Here is a 27684-nt window from a genome sequence, read left to right on the forward strand (position 1 = left end):
GCTACCAGAAACATCAACCCATCACGAGGTTTGTGCAATGACCGCTCTAACTTCTTTCGCAGCAAACCCGCAAGCATATGCCGCAATTTTACACTGCAACCGCACCCCTTGACTCTCTTCAGAAGTTTCCCAGCAACAAAAACAACAAAATCACCACATGAGACGCCATCAGCACAGAGGACATCACAATTATTAGGAACTTACACTCCGGGCCCTGGTCGACCCCTGCCAACCACAACACCTTGGACAAAGGAGAGATCCTTATCAGCTAGGCCTTCACCCCGATCCTCAACACCTCCATCAGTACAGCCATCAACGCCCTCCACTTGTGACTGATATACCTCCTTCACTACCCAGCCAAGGTGTTAAAAAAAGCCATCAACTAGCACCTCTACAACCAACTCAACAAACACCACACTGTCAGTATTTAGACCCAACCACAGCATGGGACCACCCTTGGAGTAGCAAGTGATGAAATCCAGATGATCCTTAACGGGGGGAAACTGCAGCTCTCATCCTCCTAGGTCTATCAGTAGCCTTCAATACCATCCCCCATCCCACTGTAATCCGACAACCCAGAGAAAAAGGTATCCAGGGACATGCATACAAATGCATCTGCTCCTTCCTCACTGGAAAAACCCAAGCCATCAACATGCCCCCCTATTACTCTGAAGCACGCAAACTTATCTGTGAAGTCCCGCAGGATACCTTACTAAGCCAGACGCTTTTTACCATCTACATGACTCCACTGGCTGACATCGTACGGGTTCACATGAACATCTTCACAAACGCCAATGACATGCAACTGGTACTGTCGCTCATGGACAAGCACAAGACCAGGAACAAGTTCACCACACGCATGATCAAAGTAGCCACCTGGATGAAAATGAACTGCCTTAAACTGAACTCTGACAAGACCGAAGTGGTGGTATTGGAAAGATGCCGCATCAGGGGACTCCACCTGGTACCTATAACCTACCCCCATGCCTTGCTCATAAGTAAGAAACCTCAGAATTGTCACAGACAACAAACTGGACATGGCCTTCCAAGTCAACATAGTGGCCTTACTGCTTCAAAACCCTAATGCTAAAGAAACTCTTCAAGTGGCTATAAAACAACATCAGGAACATGAAATGATTACCCAAAGCCCTCATTATCAGAAGGTTAGACTATAGGAACGCCCTTTACGCCGGCATTACCAACCAGCTCACAAGAAGACTGCAGGATGTCTGAAACACAGTTACCAGACTAGTCCTCAGTCTCCGACATCAAGCCCAAATAAGACCATAACTTAAGGAACTGCACTGGCTCCCAATTCACAAGCGTACGCACTTCAAACTCCTCACCCAAACTGACAAAGCACTCCAAAACACAGGCCCCGTCTTCCTGATCACCCACATTCGCTTTGACCAACCTTCCAGACACCTCCCCTTCTGCCAGTCTCATTAGCACACGCCCCTCTCACATACACAAAAGCAAAGCAGGGGCCAAGCCTGCTCATCCCTGGTTTCTAAAGCCTGGAATGCCCTCCCACAACATATCAGAGCCACCTCCTCTCGGCCTGACTTTAGCGATACCTGACTCTTCGAGTAAGTCCTTCAAGGCTAGCCCCACACACTGGCTGAAGAATACTTGGATGCCCTCACAAGTAATTAGTGCTCTATATAATCACCAATAATAAAGTTGGTTACTTACTTGTAACTATGGTTCTCCAGTATTGGTATCTTTCATAGATTCCCATGCTTGAATCATCCATGTTGTTGAGGTGGGAGTCCCAAGGTAACCTTAAATATACATAGCAGTAAGTGTACTGCACTAGGCCTCAATGGCCATAGGTAGGTACTGATATAGCCTATCCATGTTCTATATAAAAAAAGATGCAAATCTGAAGTACAACAAGTCAGGCGATAGCGCCCTGTAGAACACTCCCCGCAGAGGCACAGTCCCTCAGATTTTCTAGTATTAGTGTGAAGTATATAGTTTCATATTTGAGGGGAGCCACTGAGGGGAGGAGGGTGGGTTGCATGTGAATCTATGAAAGATACCAATACTGGAGAACCATAGTTACAGGTAAGTAACCAATTACCTTGTCCAGTATTGAATCTTTCATGAATTCACATGCTTGCATCAGAATAGTAAGCAGTAAGTTTTATTTTGACCATAACTTTACTGGTTATAATAATAATAATAATAATAATGATAACCATAGTTCATACCAATAACAATATAAATATTAATAATAATAAAAATAATAATATTATTAGGCAAGCGTTGATAACCTACCCACTAAGTGGACGGTGGGAAAACCCAGAGGCTCACCTTAATGGAATAGATGTCTTAGCACGGTTTGCCCAACGGCTGTGTCTGTTTTGTACGTCTCATCCAGGCAGTAGTGCTGCGTGAACGCATGTTGACTAGACCATGTTGCTGCCCGGTAGATATGTTGTAGAGACACTCCAACAAATAGAGCTGTGGATGTGGCTACAGCTCTGGTGGAGTGGGCTTTAACCTTACTGCGTAGAGGCTTTCCTGCCTGGGAATGACAACACTGTATAGTCAACCCAATCCATCTGGCGATGGTTTGTTTAGATACAGCACAGCCCTTCCCTGCATCTCCATATGCTACGAACAGCTGGTCTGACTGTCGTATTTGATGCATTCTTTGAAGAGAAAACTTTAGACATCTCTTTATATGCAGCGAATGTAGACTATTTTCCGCTACTGTTTGCGGATTTGGGAAAAAACGTTTGTAAAGTCTCTGGTTCATTCAGATGGAAATTTGATGGTACCTTCAGCAGATACTTAGGATTTGTTCGAAGTGTGGCACTGTTTGAAGCGAACTGAAGAAAAGGATCCTTGATGGTGAAGGCTTGGATGTCACTCACTCTCTTTGCTGATGTGAGAGCTAATAAGAGTGATGTTTTCCAAGTAAGGAACTTTAATTCTGACCTGTGAATAGGTTCAAATGGCGGCTTCGCGAGTTGCCCTGGCACTACATTTAAAAGCCATAACGGTGGAGGTTTTCACACCGGAGGAAAGGCTCTAAAAGGACCCTTGAGGAATTGTTTTACAATTCTGGAAGAGTGTCACAAGGGACCATCCTGAGAGCATCAGAATCTTGAAATTGCCGCTACATGTACTTTTAATGATGAATAAGAAAGTCCAGATTTTGCTAAGTGTAGCAAATAAGGAAGTATTTGCTCCGGCAGCGATGTCGTAGCATGGATTCCTGAATTGACATCCCACAAGCAGGCGTGCTTCCATTCAAGCTTATAGGCCTTTTTGGTAGTTTCAGCCCTGGCTTTAGCTAATATTTCTCTGCATTCTGGTGGAATGTTTAAGGTGGAAAACTCAGTGAATTCAGGAGCCAGGCCGGTAAGTGTAGAAACGATGGGTCCGGATGTCTGACTTGGCCCTGGTTCATGGTCAGCAGGGCCGGGTTCTGTCTGAGTTGAACATGTGGTTGTTTCCGAGTATAGAAGGAGTTCTGTGAACCAGAACTGTCTGGGCCATTTGGGTGCTATGGAGAGGAGACGGCATCCCTCTGTTTTCATCTTGCTGATCACCCTGGGAACCAAAGGAACAAGGGGAAAGCATAGGCATACATTCCTGACTACTTGATCAAAACGGCATTTCCCCACAACCCTTTTTGGGGCTGCCAGCTTGCATTATATGGGCATTTCTTGTTTTCACTTGTGGCAAAAAGGTCTGGATTCTGTTTGCCACATTTTTGGAAAAGCTGGTCGAGAATCTGCTGGTCGAGTTCCCACTCGCGATATGGGATGACAGTTCTGCTTAACGAGTCAGCCAGGAGGTTGGATTGTCCCCGCACGTGTTCCGCTTTCAGAGAATTTGATTTTCTATGGTCTACTTCCAAATGCTCTGGGCTTTATGCAAGAAAACTAATAATTTTGTTCCTCCCTGTTTGTTCAGATACAACATACTTGTGGTGTTGTCCGTTCTTATGAGGACTGTTGACTTCTACATTTTTGGCAAGAAAGCTCTTAGTGCCAGATCGATTTCCTTTAGCTCCAGTTGGTTTATGTGAAGCTTTTTGTCTGTTTGCATCCAGTTGCCACTTATATGCAAATCCTGAAGGTGGGCATCCCAACCTTCGAGGGAGGCATTTGTTGGTATTTTGAAATTCAGAACTTGCTGCAGAAATGAAAGGCCCTTGGACAGATTTGATGCTTTTGTCCACCAAGACATTGCAGTTTTTACTCCCGAAGTGATTATAATCTGATCTTGCAAGGAGCCATTCACCTGGGACCACTGGCTGTCTAGCTGCTCCTGCAGTGGCCGCATACGTAGTCGCAATTCTGAACAGCAGAATGCATGAAGAAATCATTCCTATGAATGACTTGTACATCCATACTGAAACAAACTTTTTTGCTGAGAGCTTGTGAGCCATCTTGCAGATTTTTCGGTGTCTCTCCCAGGATGGAAATGCTTTGCTTCGTGTAGTATCCAGTAGTGCTCCCAGGAAATTCATTCTTGTTGTGGGATGGAAATGCGACTTTTCATGGTTGATGGTAAGGCCCAGACATTTGAACAATTGCAGGCAAATGGACGTGTGTTGCACCACCCGATGCTGTGTTGATGCCTTTATGAGCCAATTGTCCAAATATGGAAAAAACCTGTATTCCTAGTTCTCTTAGATGAGCTGCTACTGGGGCTAGCGCTTTGGTAAAGATTCTGGGGGCTGTCTTTACCCCGAAAGGTAGGACCCTGAACAATAGATGCATACCAGCTACCTTGAAACTGAGATGTTTGTGATGATTTTGATGTATTGGGATATGAAAATACGCATCGTGGATATCTAGAGATGTCATGTGATCTCCAATATTTAAGAGGCCGAGAACATCCTGAAGTATTACCATACAAAACGTCTGTTTTTTCAGGAACTTGTTTAAGGCTCGCAAATCTAAAATGGGGCGCCAATCTCCTGAAGGTTTTTTCACCAGAAAAAAGCGGGAGTAAAACCCCCAGCCTCTCTGAAGAGGTGGGACGATCTCCAATGCGCCTTTGTACAGCATGGAAGATATTTCCATGAGGCGTTGCTTTAAACGTGGAGGCGAAGGTCCTCATGGAGGAGTATTTGGAGGCTTCTGGAGGAATTCTGAAGTATGTCCCTTGGATCCTCTATCTAGTACCCATTTGTCTGATGTTATCGCTGACCACTGAAGGATGTGGTAACTTATGCCGCCTCCAATCTTTGATACAAGAGTGGGGTAGGGTGCTGGTATCAATATGCGGTCATTGTTTTCTGCCTGTTTCTCTGCCACAGGTTGAAAGCCTTCCTCTTGTAGGGTGCTTGTACGCAGCTGTTGGTGGTAATCTGTATTGCTGTTGTCCATATTGTGGTTGATAGCCTGTTTGGCCTGCTTAATACTGTTGCCTATATGGTTGGTATCTACCGCTAAAGGAATAAGTTCCTCTGCCTCTAGCCCCTCTAAAAGGTTTTTTTTGTACTTGAATGTGCCCAGAGATCTGGCTGTGTCCGTGCCCGCCTTGATAGACTGTAAAGCTTCATTTACCTGTTTGCCGAAGAGGCATTCACCATCATAGGCCATATCAGTTTTCTTGCTCTGCATCTCTGGTCTGAAGGAGGTGGATTTCAGCCAACCCGGCCTGCACAACACTGCTGCTCCTGCCAGTTTCCTCAATCCCGTTAGGGAGATGTCAATGCACAATCAATTGTTTCTGCTGCAATCCGTTCCCCTTCTTATAGTACTTTCTTTACCTTCAGCTTAGCGTCTTCAGGTAGGTGGTCGATGTGTGTAGATATATCTAACCACATTTGTCTATCATACCTGCCTAGAATGGTTAAAGAATTTGCAGCTTTTACCATTATTGCTGCAACAGAGGAGAACTTTTTGCCAATATTATCGAGACAACGTCCCTCGCCATCTGGGGGGGAGGATACTGGCACAGAGGGATTCTTTGAGCGGCGTTGTGCAGCCTGAGAGAACACGGAATCCGGCTTAGGATTCCCTAGTAAAAAAGTTGGAGAATCCTCTGAGGCTTGATATTTCTTCTTTAAACGTGGTTTTTGAGACGCTATTGTAGCTGGATTCTTCACTGCTTTTAGGCCTTCGTCCCATATAAGACTACAATGGATATAGCTCTCACAAGCTTCTTTGCTGGCTCTTTAAAGTCACAGAGGAAACAGTCTGTCTCCCTAGTTTGGATGGGTTACTCAGAATGTTTAGCTGCTCTCTCCAGCAGGTTATGGAATCCGCCTAGATCTTCGGGTGGAGAATCTACAGGCACTGCGGAAGGCGCCGAAGGAGTAGGTATTGGATATCCGTCCCACTCACTAGGTGTAGTATCTACTACTTCTCCTTCTCTTGCCTCGTCGGTGGTTTGAGGGTCATCCTGGAGTGGTTGGTTGAAAGGCATAGCAACATCTGGAATGAGTGGAGTTCACCCAATGGTGTCTTTGGTACTGCTTCCCGTTTATAAGGTTGTGTAACCGGTGTTGCCGGTACTGAGGGTGGAAATCTTCTATAGTAACCGTCCAAAATGTTTTGAAGATTTGTTACCAATCACATTGGCATAGTTATGGAGGTATCCCTATTGCCGTATTCAGAATGTGAGGGATCTACCTGGTCTCTTGCCAAGTAGTAGTTGTCCTGGTAGTGATCGTCATCATCATCATCTTTTAGATCTTGACACTTGACGTTGAGCTGCGCTGGACTGCGGACTACCCCAAACAAGCCTTCGTCCTGAGAATATCCCCTTCTGTGCCCAGGACGTAATGGTTACGTCCTGAGGCACGGTGCTCGTGCTCCCTCTGTGGGGTTCCGCCCCACCCCACCAAGGCAGGGATGGAAGGGGAAGCCCTTCCCTTTCCACCCCCTCACCCCCCCTGTGACGTCAGCACGCGCAAGGCAAGGGTCGCTCCCCTGGAGGGACAAATTGTATTTAGGCCATTTCTGCCCACTTTGGGGGCAGATTGGCTGATTTTAGGTCAATCTGCCCCCAAGGAGGGCAGAAACCACTAGGCACCAGGGATCTTTTTTTTTTTCGCCGTCACGCAAGGGCAGCGATCCCGTAGGCAAGGGTCGCTTCCCGGGGGTGGCGGCAAATTTATTTTTGGCCATTTCTGCCACCCCCCGGGGCAGATCGGCCTATTGTTATTAGAAACCTCTAGGCGCCAGGGCAAATTTATTTTGTTTTATTTATTTTTTTAAGAGATGGGGAGCGACCCATTAGGCAAGGTTCGCTCCCCTGGGGGGCAAATTGTATTTAGACCATTTCTGCCCCCCTTGGGGGCAAATCGGCGGATTGTAGGTCAATCTGCCCCCAAGGGGGGCAGAAACAACTAGGCACCGTTTTTTTTTTTTTTTTTTTGTGCCAATGTCACGCAAGGGGAGCGACCCCGTAGGCAAGGGGGGGGTGCAAATTTATTTTAGACCATTTCTGCGAAGGGGATATACATCATGCCCGTCTAAAAGGTGTTGAGGAGGATATGTTAACACCTTGCTTGGAGAAGTATGCATTGGCAAAATTGCAGAGAATTTCCTCCTCACTGTTATCAATGACAGCTGCAAAAATGTTGTTTTCTCAGTCTTTGCTAGGGATTCGCTCGCTAACGTTAAGAGGGGTGTTGTCAAATCTGTTGTTAAGGTGTTTGTCGACTGATCTTTTGTTCCTGTGTCCCTCGACGACGGGTTCCGACAACATGACAATCATAGGAGACAACGCTGTGGTAAACATTGACATGATTGTGGTCGTCATTGTAGACGCAGTCGCCGATGAATGTGTCATCAATGTTTTTTTCCCGTCAATGTGGATTTTTTGTCAGACTCTTAGAGGGAATTTATTTATTTTTGTTGTCGACGCTAAAGGCAGTGAAGCACTTTTTGGGGGTGCTTTCTTCACTCATGGAGTGGTAGGCTTTGAGTGAACCTTTAAGGCCTTTGAATGACTCTGGGCTGATGAAGCATAGCTTTCCTGACCTTTCTGCTCCAGTGAAAGGTGCTTGGATTTTTTTAAAGTTCTTTCTCTTTATTTTTAGGCCTTTTAAGAGATTGAAAGATCTGTGAGGAGGCCTCACTCATCAGAAGGGCATTCCATGGCTTTTTGCCTCTGCAGCCATAGTAAAAGTCTCCCTTCTCTGACTTTAAGAGTATTTTGAGTAAAAGTGTGATATATTTTGCAATCTCTCACCTTATGATCTGGATGTAGACAGTATATACACTTCTTGTGCGAGTCATCAATATGACGTCTTTTCTTCCCACAAGTGTCACAAATTCTGAAGAGTCCTTTTTTAGTATGCTGGGACATCATGTCCAACTGAAAATCCGATATATCTGACTGAAATTTTTCTGTCAGTGCAGTAAGAAAAAATAGAAGGTGAGCAGAGCTCAGAGCCACTCCTTTCACACGACGTGCAGTAGAAAATCTGAGGGAATCAGCCTCTGTTGGGAGTGGTATAGAGGGTGCTGTCGCCTGACTGGTTGTAGGTCAGGTGTGGGTCTTTTTTTTTAAAACATGGATAGGCGAAAGCAGTGCCTATCCATGGCCACTGAGGCCTAGTGTAGTAAACTTACTGCTATATAGATTTAAAGTTACTGTGGGACTCCCACCTCGACGTCGGGATGATTCAAGCATGTGAATCTATGAAAGATCCAATACTGGAGAACATAAGACATCTCATCAGAAGGTTTTGCAGCGAGGATACTCTTGCTGTTATCCATTGTGCAAATTGTCATCAACATGGATTGTCTTACAGGACTCGAAGTCTTCATTCTCTGTCAACCCTTGACCTCTATCGAAAGATAACGGTCTGGGGAAACAGAGGGAACATCAGTTTCAATGCAGCAGAACATTCCCTAGCAGTATGAATTGTATCTAGGACTCTGAAAAGTCACAATGGATTTACCTCCCAAGATGAGCCACTCAGGACTGTCATACCTAGAGTTGTTGTTTCGTCCCTGGGGTGATGGAGATTCCCTTTTCACTGTCGGACTGTGCTTAATAACTGAAGACTTCTGATCTACAAGTGCTCGTTTGTTGATTGCTGATACTTCCGAAACGGATTGGAAAGGAAGGAGAAAAAAAGAAAAAGTAGAACATGACACATGATTCACAGCATGAAGAGGCAATTTGCTAACATCACAAAAAAAGACAACACACTCAGGAAACTTCACAAACTCTAGACCACACGGGGGAAGCAAAACAACCCAGTAAAAGCAGCCTGGATGTCAAGAGCATCTCTCAAAACCAGTGGAAACAGTAACGGAAGGAGGAAGACACTGGGAGGAGTGAATGAAGAAATGGAGAATGAGGAAAGAGAAACAAAAGGTTGGAATAAGAGAAATGAGACGCTGGTCTGAATGCAGAGCCATGAAAGCAACCCATAGCACAAACACACTGCATGATGGGGTGGACACAGACCACGTGACACTGCTGGGTAGCGAATGCTGGGGGTAGGGTGACGGCATGCAGAGCGCATGTCGCGAGGACACCCACCTTCACTGGCAGTCGGGCCGGCGTCAGCCATAATCTCCATTATAGTATTTAGCCCAAATACTAATACACAAAATTCAGAATTAGTGTGGAGCAATCTCCCCAATCATTTATTCCACCCTCGCCCACTTCCACCACAGCCCAGCCCATTACCACCCGCATTTGCCCGCCTGTGAAGCATGCTAAGCGTTAGACATGGTCTGCAGAGGAATGCAGAGGTGCTACTTCGAACAAAACCTGCTTGTGCTCCTGGTCTCTCTTCAGACACACTCACGCACTAGACCGCTCCTTCTGCTAAGTACACACATTCGGGCTCCCTCCTGCTACAGGCCGAGGGACAGTTGTGTCTCTTGGTCGGCTTGCCCCCCCCCTTTGTTACACAAGGATGACCCGTCTCATTCCTTCTAATATTATAAGCAGATTTGTTGCCTCAGTCAGACAAGCATGCGCCAGGTGGAGTCTTTCTGAGAACTGATGGCACAACATCTCTACCCTTTAATAATACAAATAAATATCACCCAAACACTTCCACGACTGAAGCCTGCAGTACCATGCTCGTTCTGTACCCCAGAGGAACACAATGGCTCCCAGGAAGTAGCGGTGTATGCACAAAGCTCTTCAGCGATCAACGCTGCTGTACGCAGGCGCTCCCATTCAGAGGCTTATGTACAGTGGTTTCTCTCATCCTATGACTTCCTTTCTTCCTTTAAGTGAGTAAAGCGTGTACAGGCCCAACCCTTCCGTGCACTCTGAAGTAAATCTTGCATAATACGGATACATGGGCACCACTCCGCAGGACTAAGCATGCACAGGCTCCCTCACTGTGTAACTCAATCAACAGGCACGCCCGTTAGTGGCATAAGCTGCACAGACGGTCCCACCCGGTAAGGAAACGGTACATTGGTGATGCATTCAGCGAGCTCTCATGGACTCCTATGGATTCACTCCAGAGTACATTGGTTGACCCTTTCAGTACCTAAAGAATTCACAGCAGATCCTGTGTTGCCCATTCAATAGAGAATTCATACTCCCTCTCACTGAATGAGCCAATCAGGCAATGACTCTCTCCTTTTATGACCTTGTATAATCTGTTCTCCCATTCAACAATCCTATCATACACTTTCACTTCTGGTCTGTGACCAACAGCATGCCTGGCATCTTAGTGCTCTTTCCTTCCATGACCCAAGCATGAACTGTCTAGCCCAGGCACTGTCTTGCCCTTTATGTGGAAGAAGGATGCATGTTCTCTCATTCTGTGAAACAGGAATGTGCGGGGTCTTCCATTTTGTACCTGCAGCTTGAATGTTTCCACTTCTATGAACAGACATACCTTGTCACAAACACTTCTCTCCCCTTACATGACCCCATTTGTGCCCTGAATTCGCTTTTGGTGGCTGGAGTGTGCCCTAGATCCTCCAAGCCATGTCACAAGCCTCACCCCCTTGGTAGTAACAAGTCAGCACTGGTCTCTATGACCTTCACATACTCAGCACACGTACACTGCCATCTGCCCACATCAGACTCCCAAACCACACGATCTCCTAAGCAGGACACCAGGTGAAAAAGGAAAAGTAACAGATGGAAAAATGAAGAGAGGTAAAGGGAGAGAAGTGAAAGAGTGGATAGAATGGAGGGCCTCCCCCCTTTACTGTTTCCTCTATAAGTGGGGTGCAGTTTTCTAAATACAGCTACCTCAGGTGTGGAGTCACTAAACTCACTTCTTAGTCTAAAAGATCACAAAAAGAGGCACAACCAAATAAGACCTTTGACACATCATTGCTACAAGGTCAAAGGTCAGCAGTGGTCTTACCAACCTTCGCCTGGCTCCCTTTCCACGTCAACATTAAAGAATTCTCGAGTCCGCATGAGGATGTGAAGATGGAAATAGGAGAGAAATGGCAAATGAAAGCAGTGCAGCAGAAACAATTGGGGGGAGGGTGGGGTGGGGGGGGGGGGGGTAATCAAACAATGGCGATTCACAGGTAACTCGGAGCAAAAAAGGAGATGATCACCCATGCACTAGCAACACCCGACCAGCACACACGAACCAATGGCTCCCCCGGTCACGTTTCACAGGGTGAATGATACGTGAACAAGGTTAAATTGTCAGAGCCACAGTCCTCTACAATGTTTTGGACATTGAAATTCTGTTCCTGCTCCACAATGTGCCAAGAACAAGCTGGTGAGAGGCGCTGGTTATCTTTCATTGTTACGCACACAGGGTGGACCCGCTCTCCTCAGGGTGGCCTTGATATTGCCTCATACCGTTGAAGTGGGCATTCATGTTAGACTGACCTCAGCACAGCAGATTCATAACACATGCCACAGACGCACAGAAGCATTGTTATCAAAGGGGGAGCAAAATGCACATTCACACTGGAGGAGAAGGTAAGGGTTGTGTTTTTTTTTAGATTTTTTTTTTAATATAACACTGAGTCTCATGGATTTCATCACTAAACCAAGATTAACTAGCAGCTAAACTGGGCTGCTAGATTATTAGTGAACCTACTAGAAGGGAAATAACTTAGCATTTTTTAATCAAATGGAAAAGTGTAAATCTTTACACAAACCAACTGAGATGAGGAAAGGGGCAAAGGTCAGAAACTGTTCCAATTATTTGATTTGTTGCCGGAGACAAATTCAATGTGGTGGACAGGGTCAGTTGGAGGAAAAAAAAAAAAAAAAAAGATCCCTTCAAGAGTAACTTTTTTTTTTTTTTTCTTTTGAGACAGGGCGGACTACCGAAATCCAATTCACTAACTCACATTAACAACATTTTTGAGTCTATGTTGGGGCCAGAGGACAGGACTATGCTCAACCTTCTTTGTTTATTTTCTCCAGCTGACATATATTACTCAGACTACATTTCGCAAGAACCTTGGGGAAAAGAACGAATATTCAACCAATCAGGATAAAGTGTAGTCCATGAAGTCCTCCTCCAGTGTCCTTGCTCCCTTCTTCCCTGCTCCTGCAGAAGCTCCGATACGTGAATCTGCCCCACTGTTTTTACTTCATATAACACTTATTTACATTTGGTTAATATCGTGATAGTGTTTAGTCACGGGCGGCTTTGCTGCACCTTCCGTAACTCGCCACTGTATCTAGGTTGTGCGCGAGTGACCCTGCAACCACCTAAGGGCGTCCCCCCCTCCTTTCCTTGGAGCTGAACATGGGTTGCTTCTCTTAACAAATTATGAGGTGTGTTTAGTCCTCGGTCCACCTCAGAGGCTACTGGGGAAATCTCCCCGTGAGGCTACTGCCGGAAGGATGCATGAACAAGAGGGTTGACCTTGAAAGGTTTGCAAAACTAGAGAGCTTTAAATCCAAAGCGAGTTCACTTACATAAACTCAGTTTTGAGGCCCCTCAAAATGATTATTCATATGAAGATGACCATTTTGCTAGGATTCCCAATCATTCCACCCCAGATCCTTTGGAATGGGATAATTCCACGGTCGGCTCTGATGAGGACTCTTATCACGGGAGGCCTTGGGGCTCTTCCACAGATATTCTTTCCACAGAAGGTGCCCCTACTAATGATATCCAATACCCTGGTTCCCATATGCTGGATCCCGATGACATTCTCCATCCATGCTCTTTTGAATGGCTCCCATTGAAAGGTATCTGGTTATGTGGCACCAAATCAGATACCCAAAGAAAGGCATTGACCACTCAGGCCCCTTAACCACAATTCTGGTTATGGCTGAAGAAGCAAAGGAAACGGATCTTAGACTCCTCCAGACATCCTCTCGAGCTGGGCACAAACAGCAGTTATTTTTTGGGGGGAGAGGGCGGAACACCAATTGTGCCCTAACAACTGAACATTGGAGTAGATCACTTCTCATTAAAGTAGACCACAAATTAAGGGCCCTTTTCTCTTCAGAAGCTGGGTCAGTGGCACAAAGGGGTCTTTTGACGATTCATTTATTTATTGAAGAGTTAGGAAAGTTTGTGGCCACATACACTCCGTTAGATGAAGCCCAAGCCCCTAGAAAAGTCTGTGCCCTGAAGATATTTGCAGGGGCTGGTCACTTTAGAGGACGCTGGGCCGGCCACGTCTCCCATCAAGCCTGTTCCAAAGATCAAGGTACCAAGTGTGGCCAGAATCACAGGTAAATTGGTTGGAGTAGGAAATGTACAACTGCATTCAGGGAAGAATTGGTACTGGAACAGCGGCTCCAAATGGCAGAGGCAAACAATCTGTGGTGGAGTCTTTGTCCTGATGCATTGTGGGCTGATGGAGGAGTTGGGAGTTCTGTTACAACTTGAAACTTCTTTGACGAAAACAACTTACAAACCTCCATTCCCAGCACTGGATTGATGCAGTGTGCAAAGCAAGTTAACCTACAGCAATATGTGCTACGAGATCAGGAGTTCTAGGACCTTGTGAATTTCAGAAGAGTCCGCTGGACAAGAGTATCCAGACAGGGAGCACTGAATTTTCTAGGCCAATCTAAAAGAGGAGGATTCCCAAGGAATTGTCCCCAAATCCCATATGGGGTGCAAACTACAAGTACTGAGCACTGCCCTTCTTATCTACAGGAAGCCCCAGGGGCTCATCATGGTCCCTGGAGGTTTGCAATGATCGCCCACAGAATGGTAGCTTGATGAGTAAAAAATACCTGATGTGGGTGCCCTTCTGACAAGGAAAACCTCCAAATCATGACCAGATATTTACAACTGGCCCCTTGTAAAGTCTGCCACACCCAGACCAGATCATAGTGGCCGCTGACTAATCACTACACCTGCCCTCACTGACAATATGGGTTTTTGAGTAGTCTGCAGAAGAAATGGAAAGCATTTAGCGACACCCTGACCATCTCCATGGATTCTACTGGGAAGGAAACTGGGTCATGGCTTTTCAGGTTGCAGTATTTGCCAAGGTGGGGATTCAGCCCATTGAGTGTCCAGTGTTGAACCCACAGCCAGGGACCACCGAACCAGAGAGTCAGAGGCTTCTCGTGAGGCTACAGCGTTGCATTTCATTTGTTTCTTAAAGCCACTGACTTCAACTTTGTTTATCAATGAACCTGAAGACTTCTGGAGTTGAAAATTATTCTAACACAGCCTCACGGCAAAACATCAGCCACACGGCCCATGTTACTGAAAATGTAGCGTCTGCCATGTAAACATTATAAATACATTTCAGCTTACCTTGGATTTATCTACTCAAACGTATTTACTGTGACAGGCTGTATCTGAGCTTATAAAACCCAGCACCACCTCCAACAAACCTACAATGATTGACTGTCCTACCCCTGGAGAGTCAAGTGACCAACGAGGACAACTTGGTTACATACACAGAGTACAACTGGATAGGAGCCCTTGACACTCAGTGATACAAGACAAGGCGCACACAAGAGACTATCCAGTGACTACTGACTGCAGGAGGTGCCATGGGGTCAGGAATCCTGGACATCATGCTCTCTGGGAAGCATGCCTTGCGTTTCAGGAACGCAGCCGTGCAGTCTCAGAATCCGCAATAGAAACATTCTATGGGGTACTCTTGAAGACTGTGGCAGACACCCAGAGGCGGCTGGAGAGGCGAAGGAGCCTAGAGTCACAGTAACACAATCAGCAGTTCTGGGGCAAGCTAGAACATTCTAGAAGAGCTGGACCATTCGAGAAGGAACTTGAAGGTTTCGGACACTTCAGGGTCAGTAAGAGCTGGGATGATTTAAGCACCAGGCACAGAATCACACTTTGGCGGGTGACAGTGTTTGATGTGTCTTGTAATCCAATTGCATAATTCACACTTTGTGTTCCCTTCACTTTTCCCTACAATTTTTTTGGTTTGCTCCCCTTCGCTTCCCTTGGACGTACAGAGAAGTGCAGGCATTTTCATTTAACAAATACTGAGCTATGCTTCCTGCTCTCTGGAATTTCTGCTCCAACTTCAAATACCCTGAGGTATCCTAGCTCCAGGCATGTACCTCCTTCGTATTCAGTTCCCAGACTGTACGGTGGTCTTCTAGGGCCAGTCACAGCCTCTCCGCTTGCATATTCTGGTAATAATGATACTCACACAACAGTGTATCCTCATATGGAAAATGTCACTTACCCAGTGTACATCTGTTCGTGGCATTAGTCGCTGCAGATTCACATGCTGTGCACATCCCGCCATCTGGTGTTGGGCTCGGAGTGTTACAAGTTGTTTTTCTTCGAAGAAGTCTTTTCGAGTCACGAGACCGAGGGACTCCTCCCATTTCGACTCCATTGCGCATGGGTGTCGACTCCATCTTAGATTGTTTTGCCCGCAGAGGGTGAGGTCGGAGTTGTGTATGCTGGTAATAGTGCCCATGCAATGGAGTGAATGCGAATGTACATAATAAAGTTTTAAGTAATATATTTACAAATGTACAAAAGTTTAAGATCTACTTCTAAACGGCTACAGGCTCCCGGGGAGGTGGGCATGTGAATCTGCAGCGACTAATGCCACGAACAGATGTACACTGGGTAAGTGACATTTTCCGTTCGATGGCATCTGTCGCTGTAGATACGCATGTTCTGCATAGACTAGTAAGCAGTTATCTCCCCAAAAGCGGTGGTTCAGCCTGTAGGAGTTGAAGTAGTTTGGAATAATGTTCTTAGTACTGCTTGACCTACTGTGGCTTGTTGTGCAGTTAGCACATCTACACAGTAGTGCTTGGTAAATGTATGAGGCGGAGACCATGTTGCTGCCTTACATATTTCGTTCATTGGAATATTTCCTAGAAAGGCCATGGTAGCACCTTTCTTTCTGGTTGAGTGTGCCTTTGGTGTAATAGGCAGCTCTCTTTTAGCTTTAAGATAGCAGGTTTGAATGCACTTAACTATCCATCTAGCAATGCCTCGTTTAGAAATTGGATTTCCTGTATGAGGTTTTTGAAAGGCGATAAATAGTTGTTTTGTCTTTCGAATTAGTTTTGTTCTGTCGATGTAGTACATTAGTGCTCTTTTGATGTCTAATGTATGTAGTGCTCTTTCGGCTACAGAATCTGGCTGTGGGAAGAACACTGGTAATTCTACCGTTTGATTTTAATGGAACGGTGAGATTACTTTTGGTAAAAATTTAGGATTGGTCCGTAGAACAACTTTATTTTTGTGTATTTGAATAAATGGTTCTTGAATGGTAAATGCTTGAATTTCACTCACTCTTCTTAGAGATGTGATGGCAATTAAAAATGCAACTTTCCACGTTAAGTATTGCATTTCACAAGAGTGCATGGGCTCAAAAGGTGGGCCCATGAGTCGTGTTAGGACAATGTTGAGGTTCCATGAAGGAACTGGTGGTGTTCTTGGTGGTATAATTCTCTTTAGGCCTTCCATAAACGCCTTTATGACTGGTATCCTAAACAATGAAATTGAGTGCGTAATTTGTAGGTAAGCAGAAATTGCCGTAAGATGTATTTTAATGGAAGAGAAAGCTAGGTTAGATTTTTGCAAATGTAGTAAGTATCCTACTATTTCTTTTGCAGATGCGTGTAAAGGTTGAATTTGATTATTATGGCAGTAATAAACAAATCTTTTCCACTTATTTGCATAACAGTGTATAGTGGTAGGTTTTCTAGCCTGTTTTATGACCTCCATACATTCCTGTGTGAGGTCTAAGTGCCCGAATTCTAGGATTTCAGGAGCCAAATTGCTAGATTCAGCGATGCTGGATTTGGATGTCTGATCTGTTTGTGTTGTGTTAACAGATCTGGTCTGTTTGGCAGTTTGATATGAGGTACTACTGAAAGGTCTAGTAGTGTTGTGTACCAAGGTTGCCTTGCCCATGTTGGTGCTATTAGTATGAGTTTGAGTTTGTTTTGACTCAACTTGTTTACTAGATATGGAAGAAGTGGGAGAGGGGGAAAAGCGTACGCAAATATCCCTGACCAGTTCATCCATAGTGCATTGCCCTGAGACTGATGTTGTGGGTACCTGGATGCGAAGTTTTGGCATTTTGAGTTTTCTTTTGTTGCAAATAGATGTATTTGTGGCGTTCCCCACATTCTGAAGTAAGTGTTCAGTATTTGGGGGTGAATTTCCCATTCGTGGATCTGTTGGTGATCCAGAGAGAGATTGTCTGCTAATTGATTCTGAATCCCTGGAATAAATTGTGCTATTAGGCGAATGTGGTTGTGAATCGCCCAATGCCATATTTTTTGTGTTAGGAGACACAACTGTGTTGAGTGTGTTCCTCCCTGTTTGTTTAGGTAATACATTGTTGTCATGTTGTCTGTTTTGACAAGAGTGTATTTGTGCGTTATTATGGGATGAAATGCTTTCAGAGCTAGAAATACCGCTAACAGTTCTAAGTGGTTTATATGAAACTGTTTTTGGTGAATGTCCCATTGTCCTTGGATGCTGTGCTGATTGAGGTGTGCTCCCCACCCTGTCATGGATGCATCTGTCGTTATTACGCATTGTGGCACTGGGTCTTGAAAAGGCCGCCCTTGGTTTAAGTTTATACTGTTCCACCATTGAAGCGAGATGTATGTTTGGCGGTCTATCAACACCAGATCTAGAAGTTGACCCTGTGCCTGTGACCCCTGTGATGCTAGGCACTGTTGTAAGGGCCGCATGTGCAACCTTGCGTTTGGGACAATGGCTATGCATGAGGACATCATGCCTAGGAGTCTCATTACTAATTTGACCTGTATCTTTTGGTTTGGATACATGGCTTGTATGACATTTTGGAATGTTTGGACTCTTTGTGGACTTGGAGTGGCAATTCCTTTTACTGTGTTGATTGTTGCTCCTAGGTATTGCTGTGTTTGACACGGCAGAAGGTGTGACTTTGAGTAATTGATTGAGAAACCTAGTTTGTGTAGGGTTTGTATGATGTAATTTGTGTGTTGTGAACACTGTTTTTGCGTGTTGGTTTTGATTAACCAATCATCTAGGTACGGGAACACATGTATTTGCTGCCTTCTGATATGTGCAGCTACTACTGCTAGACATTTTGTAAAAACTCTTGGCGCAGTTGTTATTCTGAATGGCAACACTTTGAATTGGTAATGTATCCCTCGGAATACAAACCTTAGGTACTTCTTGTGTGAAGGATGTATTGGTATATGGAAATATGTATCCTTTAGGTCTAGTGTTGTCATGTAGTCTTGTTGTTTGAGCAGTGGAATTACTTCTTGTAATGTAACCATGTGAAAATGGTCTGATTTGATGTATGTATTTACTATTCTGAGATCTAGTATGGGTCTTAGAGTTTTGTCTTTTTTGGGTATCAGAAAGTACAGGGAGTAAACTCCTGTGTTTATTTGTTGTTTTGGTACTAACTCTATTGCTTCTTTTTGAAGCAATGCCTGAACTTCTAGTCCTAGAAGATCTATATGTTGTTTTGACATATTGTGTGTTTTCGGTGGAATGTTTGGAGGGAATTTGATAAATTCTATGCAATAACCATGCTGGATAATTGCTAAGACCCAAGTGTCTGTTGTTATTTCCTCCCAATGTTTGTAAAACTTGGTTAGTCTCCCCCCACGGGTGTTATGTGTTGGGGATTTGTGACCTTGAAGTCACTGTTTGTTTGGAGGAGTTTTGGGACTTTGGAACTTTCCTCTGTTCCTTTGAAATTGTCCCACTCTATATTGTCCCCGAAAACCTCCCCGCTGATACTGGCTCTGGTAAGTGGGCTTTGTTTGTGAGGCTGTGGCTTCTGTGGTTTGCCCTCGAAACCCCCCTCGAAATTGTGTCTTTCGAAATGTGCCTCTGCTCTGTGGGGAGTAGAGCACGCCCATGGCTTTGGCCGCGTCAGTGTCTTTTTTAAGTTTTTCGATCGCAGTGTCCACCTCCGGCCCAAACAACTGCTGTCCGTTGAATGGCATATTCAGCACAGCTTGCTGTATTTCTGGTTTAAATCCTGATGTACGCAGCCATGCATGTCTCCTTACTGTAACAGCTGTGTTGACAGTTCTAGCAGCTGTGTCTGCAGCATCCATTGCTGACCGTATCTGATTATTTGAGATACCCTGTCCTTCTTCTACTACTTGCTGCGCTCTCTTTTGGAACTCCTTGGGTAAATGTTCAATAAGGTGTTGCATCTCATCCCAATGGGCCCTATCATATCTGGCTAGCAAAGCTTGCGAATTTGCAATACGCCACTGGTTTGCTGCCTGTGCCGCCACCCTTTTGCCTGCAGCATCGAATTTTCGACTTTCTTTATCTGGAGGTGGTGCATCTCCTGAAGTATGAGAGTTGGCTCTTTTGCGCGCTGCTCCCACTACAACAGAGTCTGGTGTTAACTGTTGTGTAATGTACACTGGGTCTGTTGGTGGCGGTTTATATTTTTTATCTACTCGTGGAGTAATGGCTCTCCCTTTAACAGGCTCCTCAAACACTTGTTTGGAGTGTTTTAGCATTCCGGGTAGCATAGGAAGACTCTGATATTGACTGTGTGTGGACGACAGTGTATTAAAAAGAAAGTCGTCTTCAATGGGCTCTGAATGCAGGCTGACATTATGAAATGCAGCTGCTCTTGACACCACTTGTGCGTAGCCTGTACTATCCTCTGGTGGCGATGGTTTCGCTGGATAGCATTCTGGACTATTATCTGACACTGGTGCGTCATAAAGGTCCCATGCGTCAGGGTCATCTTGACTCATTCCTGTATGAGTTGGGGATTGCATCATTGGTGGAGTGGCTACCGGTGATGGTTGCGGAGAGTGATGTGGGGATGGTGGTGGTGTTACTTGTTTAGCCACCTTTGCGTGTGGCTGTTTGTCTTTGTCTTGGAAGGCAAGCTTGCGTTTCATCTTGACTGGAGGAAGAGTGCTGATCTTCCCTGTATCTTTTTGAATAAAGAGCCGTCTTTGTGTGTGATCTGGCTCTATGGCCTGTAATTCCTGTCCAAATCTAGGTGTCTTCATTTGTGTGGACAGTCCTTGTTCCTTAGTGTAGGAACTTGTTTTCGGTTCAGAGGCCGGATATTTCGGTACCGAAACCTTTTCGGCTGCTTTTTTCGGCTCCGACGAAACCTTTTTTACTTTCGGCATCGTGCTCTCTCGGTGCCGACCCGTTTCGGTGCCGGTGTCTCGGTGCCGAATCTTCTCTGAGCCACTATCTCGGGCCCGAGATTGCTGTGTGCCGGTATCTCGACCGGAGTCGGACGACTTCGACACCAGCTCGCCCTTTTTCGGTGCCGATGAACGGTCACCTACTTTTCAGGTTAAGCCATGGCCTGTTGGCGGTGGCGTCCCCTGGGCTTTAGCGCTTTTCTCTTGAGTTTTTGTTTTCGACGTCTTACTCACGGTTTTCGGCGTTTCCTCGGGATCGATCTCCTCAGAGTCCGACTCCTGGGTGGAGAATGTTTCTTCCTCCTCCTCAAAACGCTGTTGATCTGTCGGCGCTGACGCCATTTGCAGTCTTCTTGCTCTTCGGTCCCTGAGTGTCTTCCTGGACCGAAACGCTCGACAGGCCTCACAAGTATCCTCCTTGTGTTCTGGTGACAAACACAAGTTACAGACCAGATGTTGATCTGTATATGGATACTTGTTATGGCATTTTGGACAGAAGCGGAATGGGGTCCGTTCCATCAGCCTTGAAGAGCCACGTGGCCGGGCCGACCAGGCCCCGACGGGGATGGAAGAAAACCCCGAAGGGCCACCGGAGCTCTTCTTAATTCGGTGTCGATCTGTTGTAACTAACCCGATACCGAACGCAAACAATACCGACGATTTCTCAGAGATTCTAACTAACTTTCCGACCCGAAACACGGAGCGAAAAGGAACACGTCCGAACCCGATGGCGGAAAAAAAACAATCTAAGATGGAGTCGACGCCCATGCGCAATGGAGTCGAAATGGGAGGAGTCCCTCGGTCTCGTGACTCGAAAAGGCCTCTTCGAAGAAAAACAACTTGTAACACTCCGAGCCCAACACCAGATGGCAGGATGTGTACAGCATGTGTATCTGCAGCTACACATGCCATCGAACATACAAATATATTTGGATGAATGGTACCTGGTCCTACAGGAGTACACCGGACAGTCAGTCGAATGTAGACTGGAAGGCCTTGCTGCACAACTTACACCAGCCCAAGCTTTTTCTTTTCCCGCTATCTCCCTCTTATTTATACCCTTGGATGATAATTTCAGATTCTGAAGTTCATTCTACATCTCATTTGACTGAATGGGGATGAAGTGAAGTTAGCATCAGAGACTGTGACCTGAATTCCAATGAAATCCTGAGACCATGACAGTGATTCTTCAGTGAGGCCATGTGGACAAAAGCCAGCTGTTGGGGATATAGATACTCCCTGAAACAATTCTGAAGCTGGACATGCCTCACCAAGGCAGTCATTTGTCTCTGAAGACCAGTGTCTGGATGAAGAGGCAGGATTGGAAGAGAAGCAGTTGTAGTTTGTGTGCGGTGCTATCAGCGGACGGCAGAGAGAAGACCTGCCTTTCAATCTATCCAATTCCTGAACTTGGGGCAAGTCTTCAATTCAAACACAGTTACAGAGAAGACACCACAGAACGTTTTAAAAAAAAACACAACAAAACCTAAAATGTCAAAGTAAACTAAAATATAGCAATCTCTGAAATCTCGAGTTGGAGGCCCAAGGAAATGAGGTCAGGGTGTGGTGCGTCACTAATATTTCACATACATAGAGCTGTTTGAGCACAGCCTAGTGACTTAAGTTTCATAGATCCAATCTAACGCCGGAGGATATTTTAAAAAATAAGTCACTTGTGAACAGAAGTATCTATAAGAGACATAAAAACTGTATTTGATCCCAGCTAGAGGTTTGTTTTTCATTCTATTTGATTATTATTTTTAAAAGGCACAGTAAAGGTTTGGCAAATTACTTATCAAGCACTTTCTCGTGGGAAGTCAGGGGAAGGCAGAATGTGTTTGGGATCCTACACAAAGGCAGACGTTCCATGTTTTCATGAGTCACTGAAGACTCCAGAGTGGGCAATCCAAGGTTACTTAATGCATTGTTTCTAACTTAGCTAACATGAACCCAGCAAATGAACCTTTCAATGAAGTCTAACTTTTTGTTGAACTTTTCAACAAGAAAGAAGGTCTCAAAGGTATCACTGTTGACTCCACATTCAAACGGCTCACTGGGGTAAGGGAGGAGTTAAAATTGACTTTTCTAGTTCCACATCAATCCTATGGGAGAGAACAACCAGCCAAGATGAAGGCACTCACTTAAATTCATACCTAGAAATGCAGTGACATCACATCAACAAATGCTGTAAAACAACTTCACATAGGAAACCAGGAAATTCATGTTAATTAACAACAGCAAAAAGAGCAACACACAGTCCTACTCATGGATTACTTCCAGTGATTACAAGATTACTGGTTGTGCTAACGTAATTACTGGAATCCTGATACTCTGCAGATCGGCTAATATATTGTACATGAGTTCCAGGGTGTTTTACACCAGCATGCGAATGTGAAAGTTAGCAATCTAGGATTTTCAAAATGTGTGTCTGCGTGTCCTACCTTTTTGCTAACTAGACTGTTTGGCTGCTTTCTTTTTTTAAATGGCCAATATATGCGTTTAACCAAGCACTTGTGAGTCGATTGTGTAGAAACACTGGGCTTAAAGAGTGACCCTGGGACCTAACCTGAGCCAGGCCACGTCCTGATGTGGAGTAGTCATTACCTTTTAGGCTGGGGAACGGGGTGGTCTTATCCCGCACACCTTTGTTGGGCAGCGCCAGGTTGGAGAGGCTGAAGCTGGTGCTGTGGTTTCGGTACAGGCTGCCTGTAAACACAGAAGAAGGAGACCTTTACCACAGCATGCCGATATCTCAGACTTGTACCCTGTGGGCTCTCACTGCCCATCGTCAGCCTCTGCCGTTTAACACTCATTTCCTTTCCTCTAGTGCCTCAGTGAGGGCTTTACCTCTTCCTTTTAAGGCTTTTTATTTTCCTTTCATTAGTTCTTTTCTTTCCCTCTCATGCGTGTCTGACAAGGCGATCCCTGATCCCCACCATAATCTCACGTTCTTTTCATGCAACACACCTGTTCTCTTCCCCCTCCATACAAAGCCTTCAAGCCTGGGATCACAGTCCACCTCGCCCCACCACCTCTAGAACCACTCCCTCCACATCTCTCATTCTGCTGGTCTTCACGCTGAGACACTTACTGGCGAAGGACATGATCCCACCTCCGAAGCCTTCGCTGCTGTTGTTGGAGATGGTGGAGTTGGGAGAGCTGGCATGAGAATCCGACTCAGCATCCGAGTCACCCGCCAGCTGCAAGCTATTGGGGCGCAGCAGCAGCTTTGGGGGGCTAGAAGATAAACAAGTGTTCTGAGATGAAGCCACACAAAACATTTCTCACAAACAACCGTTCCTCTGCACAGATACGCTACTCACAGGCAGATGCTACTGCGCCGAAAGACCGAGCAGGCAAAGCAACTGTTCAGCCTCAGGTTCATTAGATGGACGGAGCCAAATGCGTCTCGTGGCAAAATACATTTACAGTGCAGAGGCATCGGACAGCGAAATGTGTGGATGCAAAGTGAGAGTTCAACTGATGCAGCTGTTCCACCGCTGCTCCCACATGAGAATATTTCAAGAGTAAGAGCCATCTCAGCCGAGTACACCTACAATAGATGCCCACGGGCCAGCCAGCACCCACATGAAAACGCAAGCTTCACAGCACAACGAGACGATTGGCTCATGGGAGGGCAAATGGCGAAACAACTTACTAAGAGTGAGATAGTCACAAAAATAAAAAACACACACACACTCTTAAGGGAGGTCTTAGTACAGTGCCTAGGTACAACCGCAATAGATAACGTTACCAGCCACAGAAATCAGATGAAAATAAAGATGGAGGAAGCAAAAAGGCACCAAAAAGGACATGCATCTTTAAAGCACTAAACATCAGGAAATACCCAACGCAGTAAACACTTGTCATTTAAGTCAACATAAAGAACACAAAACAAACAGCTGCCTTTCTATCAACAAGTAGGCAGCATAATGAAAAAAACAGCCATCAACAGTGCAAAAACAGAAAGACTTAATTGATTGCTGGCTATTGCTTAAATAAGTCAACACAAAGTGCAACAAAAGACTTTAAATGTATTACTCTACTGAAGGCACACAACATCTGTAAACACACTACAAAGGAACAACCTTCCATCAGCCAGTGAAGGTTAGAAAGCAAAACAAAGTAAAACGAGCAACATGGAAGAAAACACCACATAGGAACAAGCATACCACCGGCTAGCTCTGACAGTAGAACCAGGGGGCAACCATCTTCCAAAAATGAAAGAAAGAATCAAAACAAAGTCAAAACTAGGAAAGCAACAAAGCAGACACCCAGACTCACAATGCAAGTAAAGAAACAATATCTAGAGAAGCTAATCCACTCGCATCATCAGACTGAGAAAATATCAAGAGTTAATCAAGAACTTCGCACATGGAGAGATAGGCACGGAATACAGACTGCAACACTAGAGCAATGCTGCCCTGTGCCCGGGGGATTTCAGGTAAAGATCAGAAGTAACATGAAGAAACAACAGCGGCTGCACTGATGCAAGCGAGCATTACAGGAGGCACAGGAAGCAGGCTGCTCACCGGCTGCCGTTCTGCGCTTGGCTGAACCTGGGGGTGTAGCTTTCCTCCTGGTCGCCCTCCTCGTCTTCTGCTGGAAAGCCGTACTGTGGCTCGAAGTAGGGGTTATCGTACTCGCGCCTCCTGGGCGCGCCTTCCATGGACCCCGCACTGCAGGTGGTGCTTTCACTCTCTCGCCGCTCTAGGTTTATCTTACTGAAGTTGGGCTGTAAAGGCAGGGAGGGGAGGTGATCTGGGAATCCCGCCATCAACTTATCTTCAATCTCTGCTGAATCTGCCGACTCCTACAGAGGCAATCAGAAGCTCCTGTGTAAATGAAGCCGTCGCATCACTCAGCACACACCAGAGCTCACTGCTCTCCCAAACATCCCCTGCTCCACAAGCACCTGTACCCTTCTCTGCTCATCAAGTAAGGCTGTGAACTGTCCTTTCTTCTATCAATCACATCACCTTACATGCATTTAACTCATCATCTCCCCTAATTCTTTTGCTTTGCGGGACTAGTTTAACGCGTAGCATGGGAACGTTAAGGAAATGATTGAGAGTTGCCTCCAATTACTGGCTATCAGCCATTGCAGGAAAGGCTTCCCACTACCAGATGTTTAGAACACAAATGGGCCTGAAGACCAGAAGAATGATCTGTCTGTGGCTGCCGGAGGTAAGGACCAATGCTAGGCCTGCCTCTCCCTGGTCTCAAAGTACTGGAGGTGATTCTCCAGGGTCGGTGGCCTCATGTAGCATAAGAGACCCAAAAGGCAAGGAAGCGGAGACCTCGGGATCCCTGGACAAATCTGTAATTAAACCGTCATATCCATGATATTCAACGAGGGGAAGGATCTCCTGGGCTGCCATAGCAACCGCTCTGTTTCTAATCAATGTGCATCTCAAGGTAATTGGTACTCAGCTGAAGACGGTGATCCCAACCGCAGGTGGAGTTTCGACCTGGCACATCACCCTAACCCACTCGAGGATGCTGTTCTACATATCGTAGGTTGCAAAAGACATGTGAGACGATGACTGAGCTGTGCTGGCACAGAGAAGGTATTTGTACAAGGTGAGCATGGTTACTCTTATCAAACATGCAGGAGATTCTGACTGGGCCACGATTTTGTGCCTAAAGTCCAGTGGCGCTATGACGCACAGAAGGCACAGCTCCACTGTGGAGGCTGTCTCCACAGACCTATATCAAGAGGGAGATTTGCCCTTTATCTCAACTCGTTTCTACTAGCATCTTCGCCCCTATCAATTGGCATTAGGTCCTCTAAGTCCATCAAAGATGCCCACCCCAACTCCGGCCCGATCAGGCTCTCTTCTAGGTGGCATTGTATTTACCACTACACCACATTCCTCCTCTAGCGGCCCTGATGGCATTAACATAGTCCTGCTCAGACCTCTCTGGCTACAAGATCGACGGGAGAAGGGAACGTAAAGCATGGCCATTCTTGGATCTCACTACTAGGACATCTGTGGAAATTTATACCAAGAAATGGAAGCCCATGCCATGCGATGTCCAGGGGGGCTCTTCAAAAGAGGCCTAAATATGGTGTGGGACAACCTGGACACACTTTGCCAGGTGGTTTCATCTTAATTTGTCATTATGGGGCAGAGCGCAGGATGTTAAACCTATCTATATATGACTAGCTCCCCTATCGGTCTTCAAATGCTGTTGTGCTCAATGTGCTCTAGTTTCAAACAGATTGTTTGCTATGAAAGGACACCTCGCTTGAAGGAATACAAATTTCAAGCCCCTTATGGGGTTACACCTGGGTACGTGCGCCAGGACGGATCTGGGTAAGTGCGCCAGGACGGACCTGGGTACGTGCGCCAGGCTGCATCAACCCTTTCAGCTAGCTAGTCATGTCGTATGACCTCTTCCTCGGGGAATGTGTAGAGTTTGAAAGGGAACTTCTGTCTCAGCTAGGTCACTGCAATAGCCACGGTACCAGCAAGTCCAAACCCTCACCTTTGTAACTCGATCAAAGTTATGCCTCAATTCTGAAATAAATCTCACAAGTCTCTCAAAGTTAACCTTTTACCGAATGCATGGCCTTATTACTGCATAGTGGTGCCATATAATGGACAATACATCAACTGCTTTGTCACAGTGGCTCCCTAAATGTAGTCAAAATCTCGATCACCTGAAACCTTTCCAGGACCCCTGTGCTGAATGTGCGTTAAAGGAGGATCAGCGTTGGCAATTTAAGCAGATATCCCAACTCACTGTGACATGGGCCAGCTGCTCTTCCTTACGAACTGCAGGAATTTCCAATACTGAAAGATTTGCTTTCCCCCAGGTTTAACTGCTTTCTACTTGCTTTTCCCCCGGTTCTTTATGTGCCTTCTCCTTGCGTTTCCCTTGTTTTCACTGCTCTCTCCAGGACCTGCAAGCAACTGGATACCCTGTTGGGCAATTAGATGTGCTTTACAAATCCTGATTGATTGACTGATGGACCTGGACAAGTGACCTATAGACTGCATAGTGCCTGGTGGTAGAAGAATTGCTCTACAAGCACCCTCTCTTTCACCCATGTGGCTATAACTCTCCTTCGCAGGCCTTTATCACTCACTACTCAGTGAGCCCTAATCTACTCCTCTAGCACTAATCCTCTTGGACATTTGGCTGCTATTTAACTCCTTTGATCTCCCTCTCCCTCCCCTGTTGAATCACCCGACTCCTTAGTCTCCT

The 27684-nt window shown here is 45.7% G+C and overlaps 1 protein-coding gene across 14 annotated transcripts in view; it reads right to left on the minus strand.

The window, feature by feature from the left end:
- The window catches only part of MADD (MAP kinase activating death domain), a 639440-nt gene that overhangs the window by 391514 nt on the left and 220242 nt on the right, over positions 1 to 27684 (minus strand). For 13 of the 14 annotated variants that reach the window (XM_069221634.1, XM_069221639.1, XM_069221632.1 and 10 more), the window contains 4 exons: positions 25002 to 25282; positions 23561 to 23706; positions 23074 to 23175; positions 8923 to 9034 (listed from right to left, as the gene is read on the minus strand). In XM_069221634.1, the coding sequence (XP_069077735.1) occupies positions 8923 to 9034; positions 23074 to 23175; positions 23561 to 23706; positions 25002 to 25282 (641 nt within the window). The remainder of the gene's footprint in view (positions 1 to 8922; positions 9035 to 23073; positions 23176 to 23560; positions 23707 to 25001; positions 25283 to 27684) is intronic. The other variant, XM_069221643.1, reaches the window with a different exon arrangement.

The sequence above is a fragment of the Pleurodeles waltl genome, chromosome 3_1 (assembly GCF_031143425.1).
Source record: "Pleurodeles waltl isolate 20211129_DDA chromosome 3_1, aPleWal1.hap1.20221129, whole genome shotgun sequence".
In the NCBI taxonomy this organism is placed as follows: Eukaryota; Metazoa; Chordata; class Amphibia; order Caudata; family Salamandridae; genus Pleurodeles; species Pleurodeles waltl.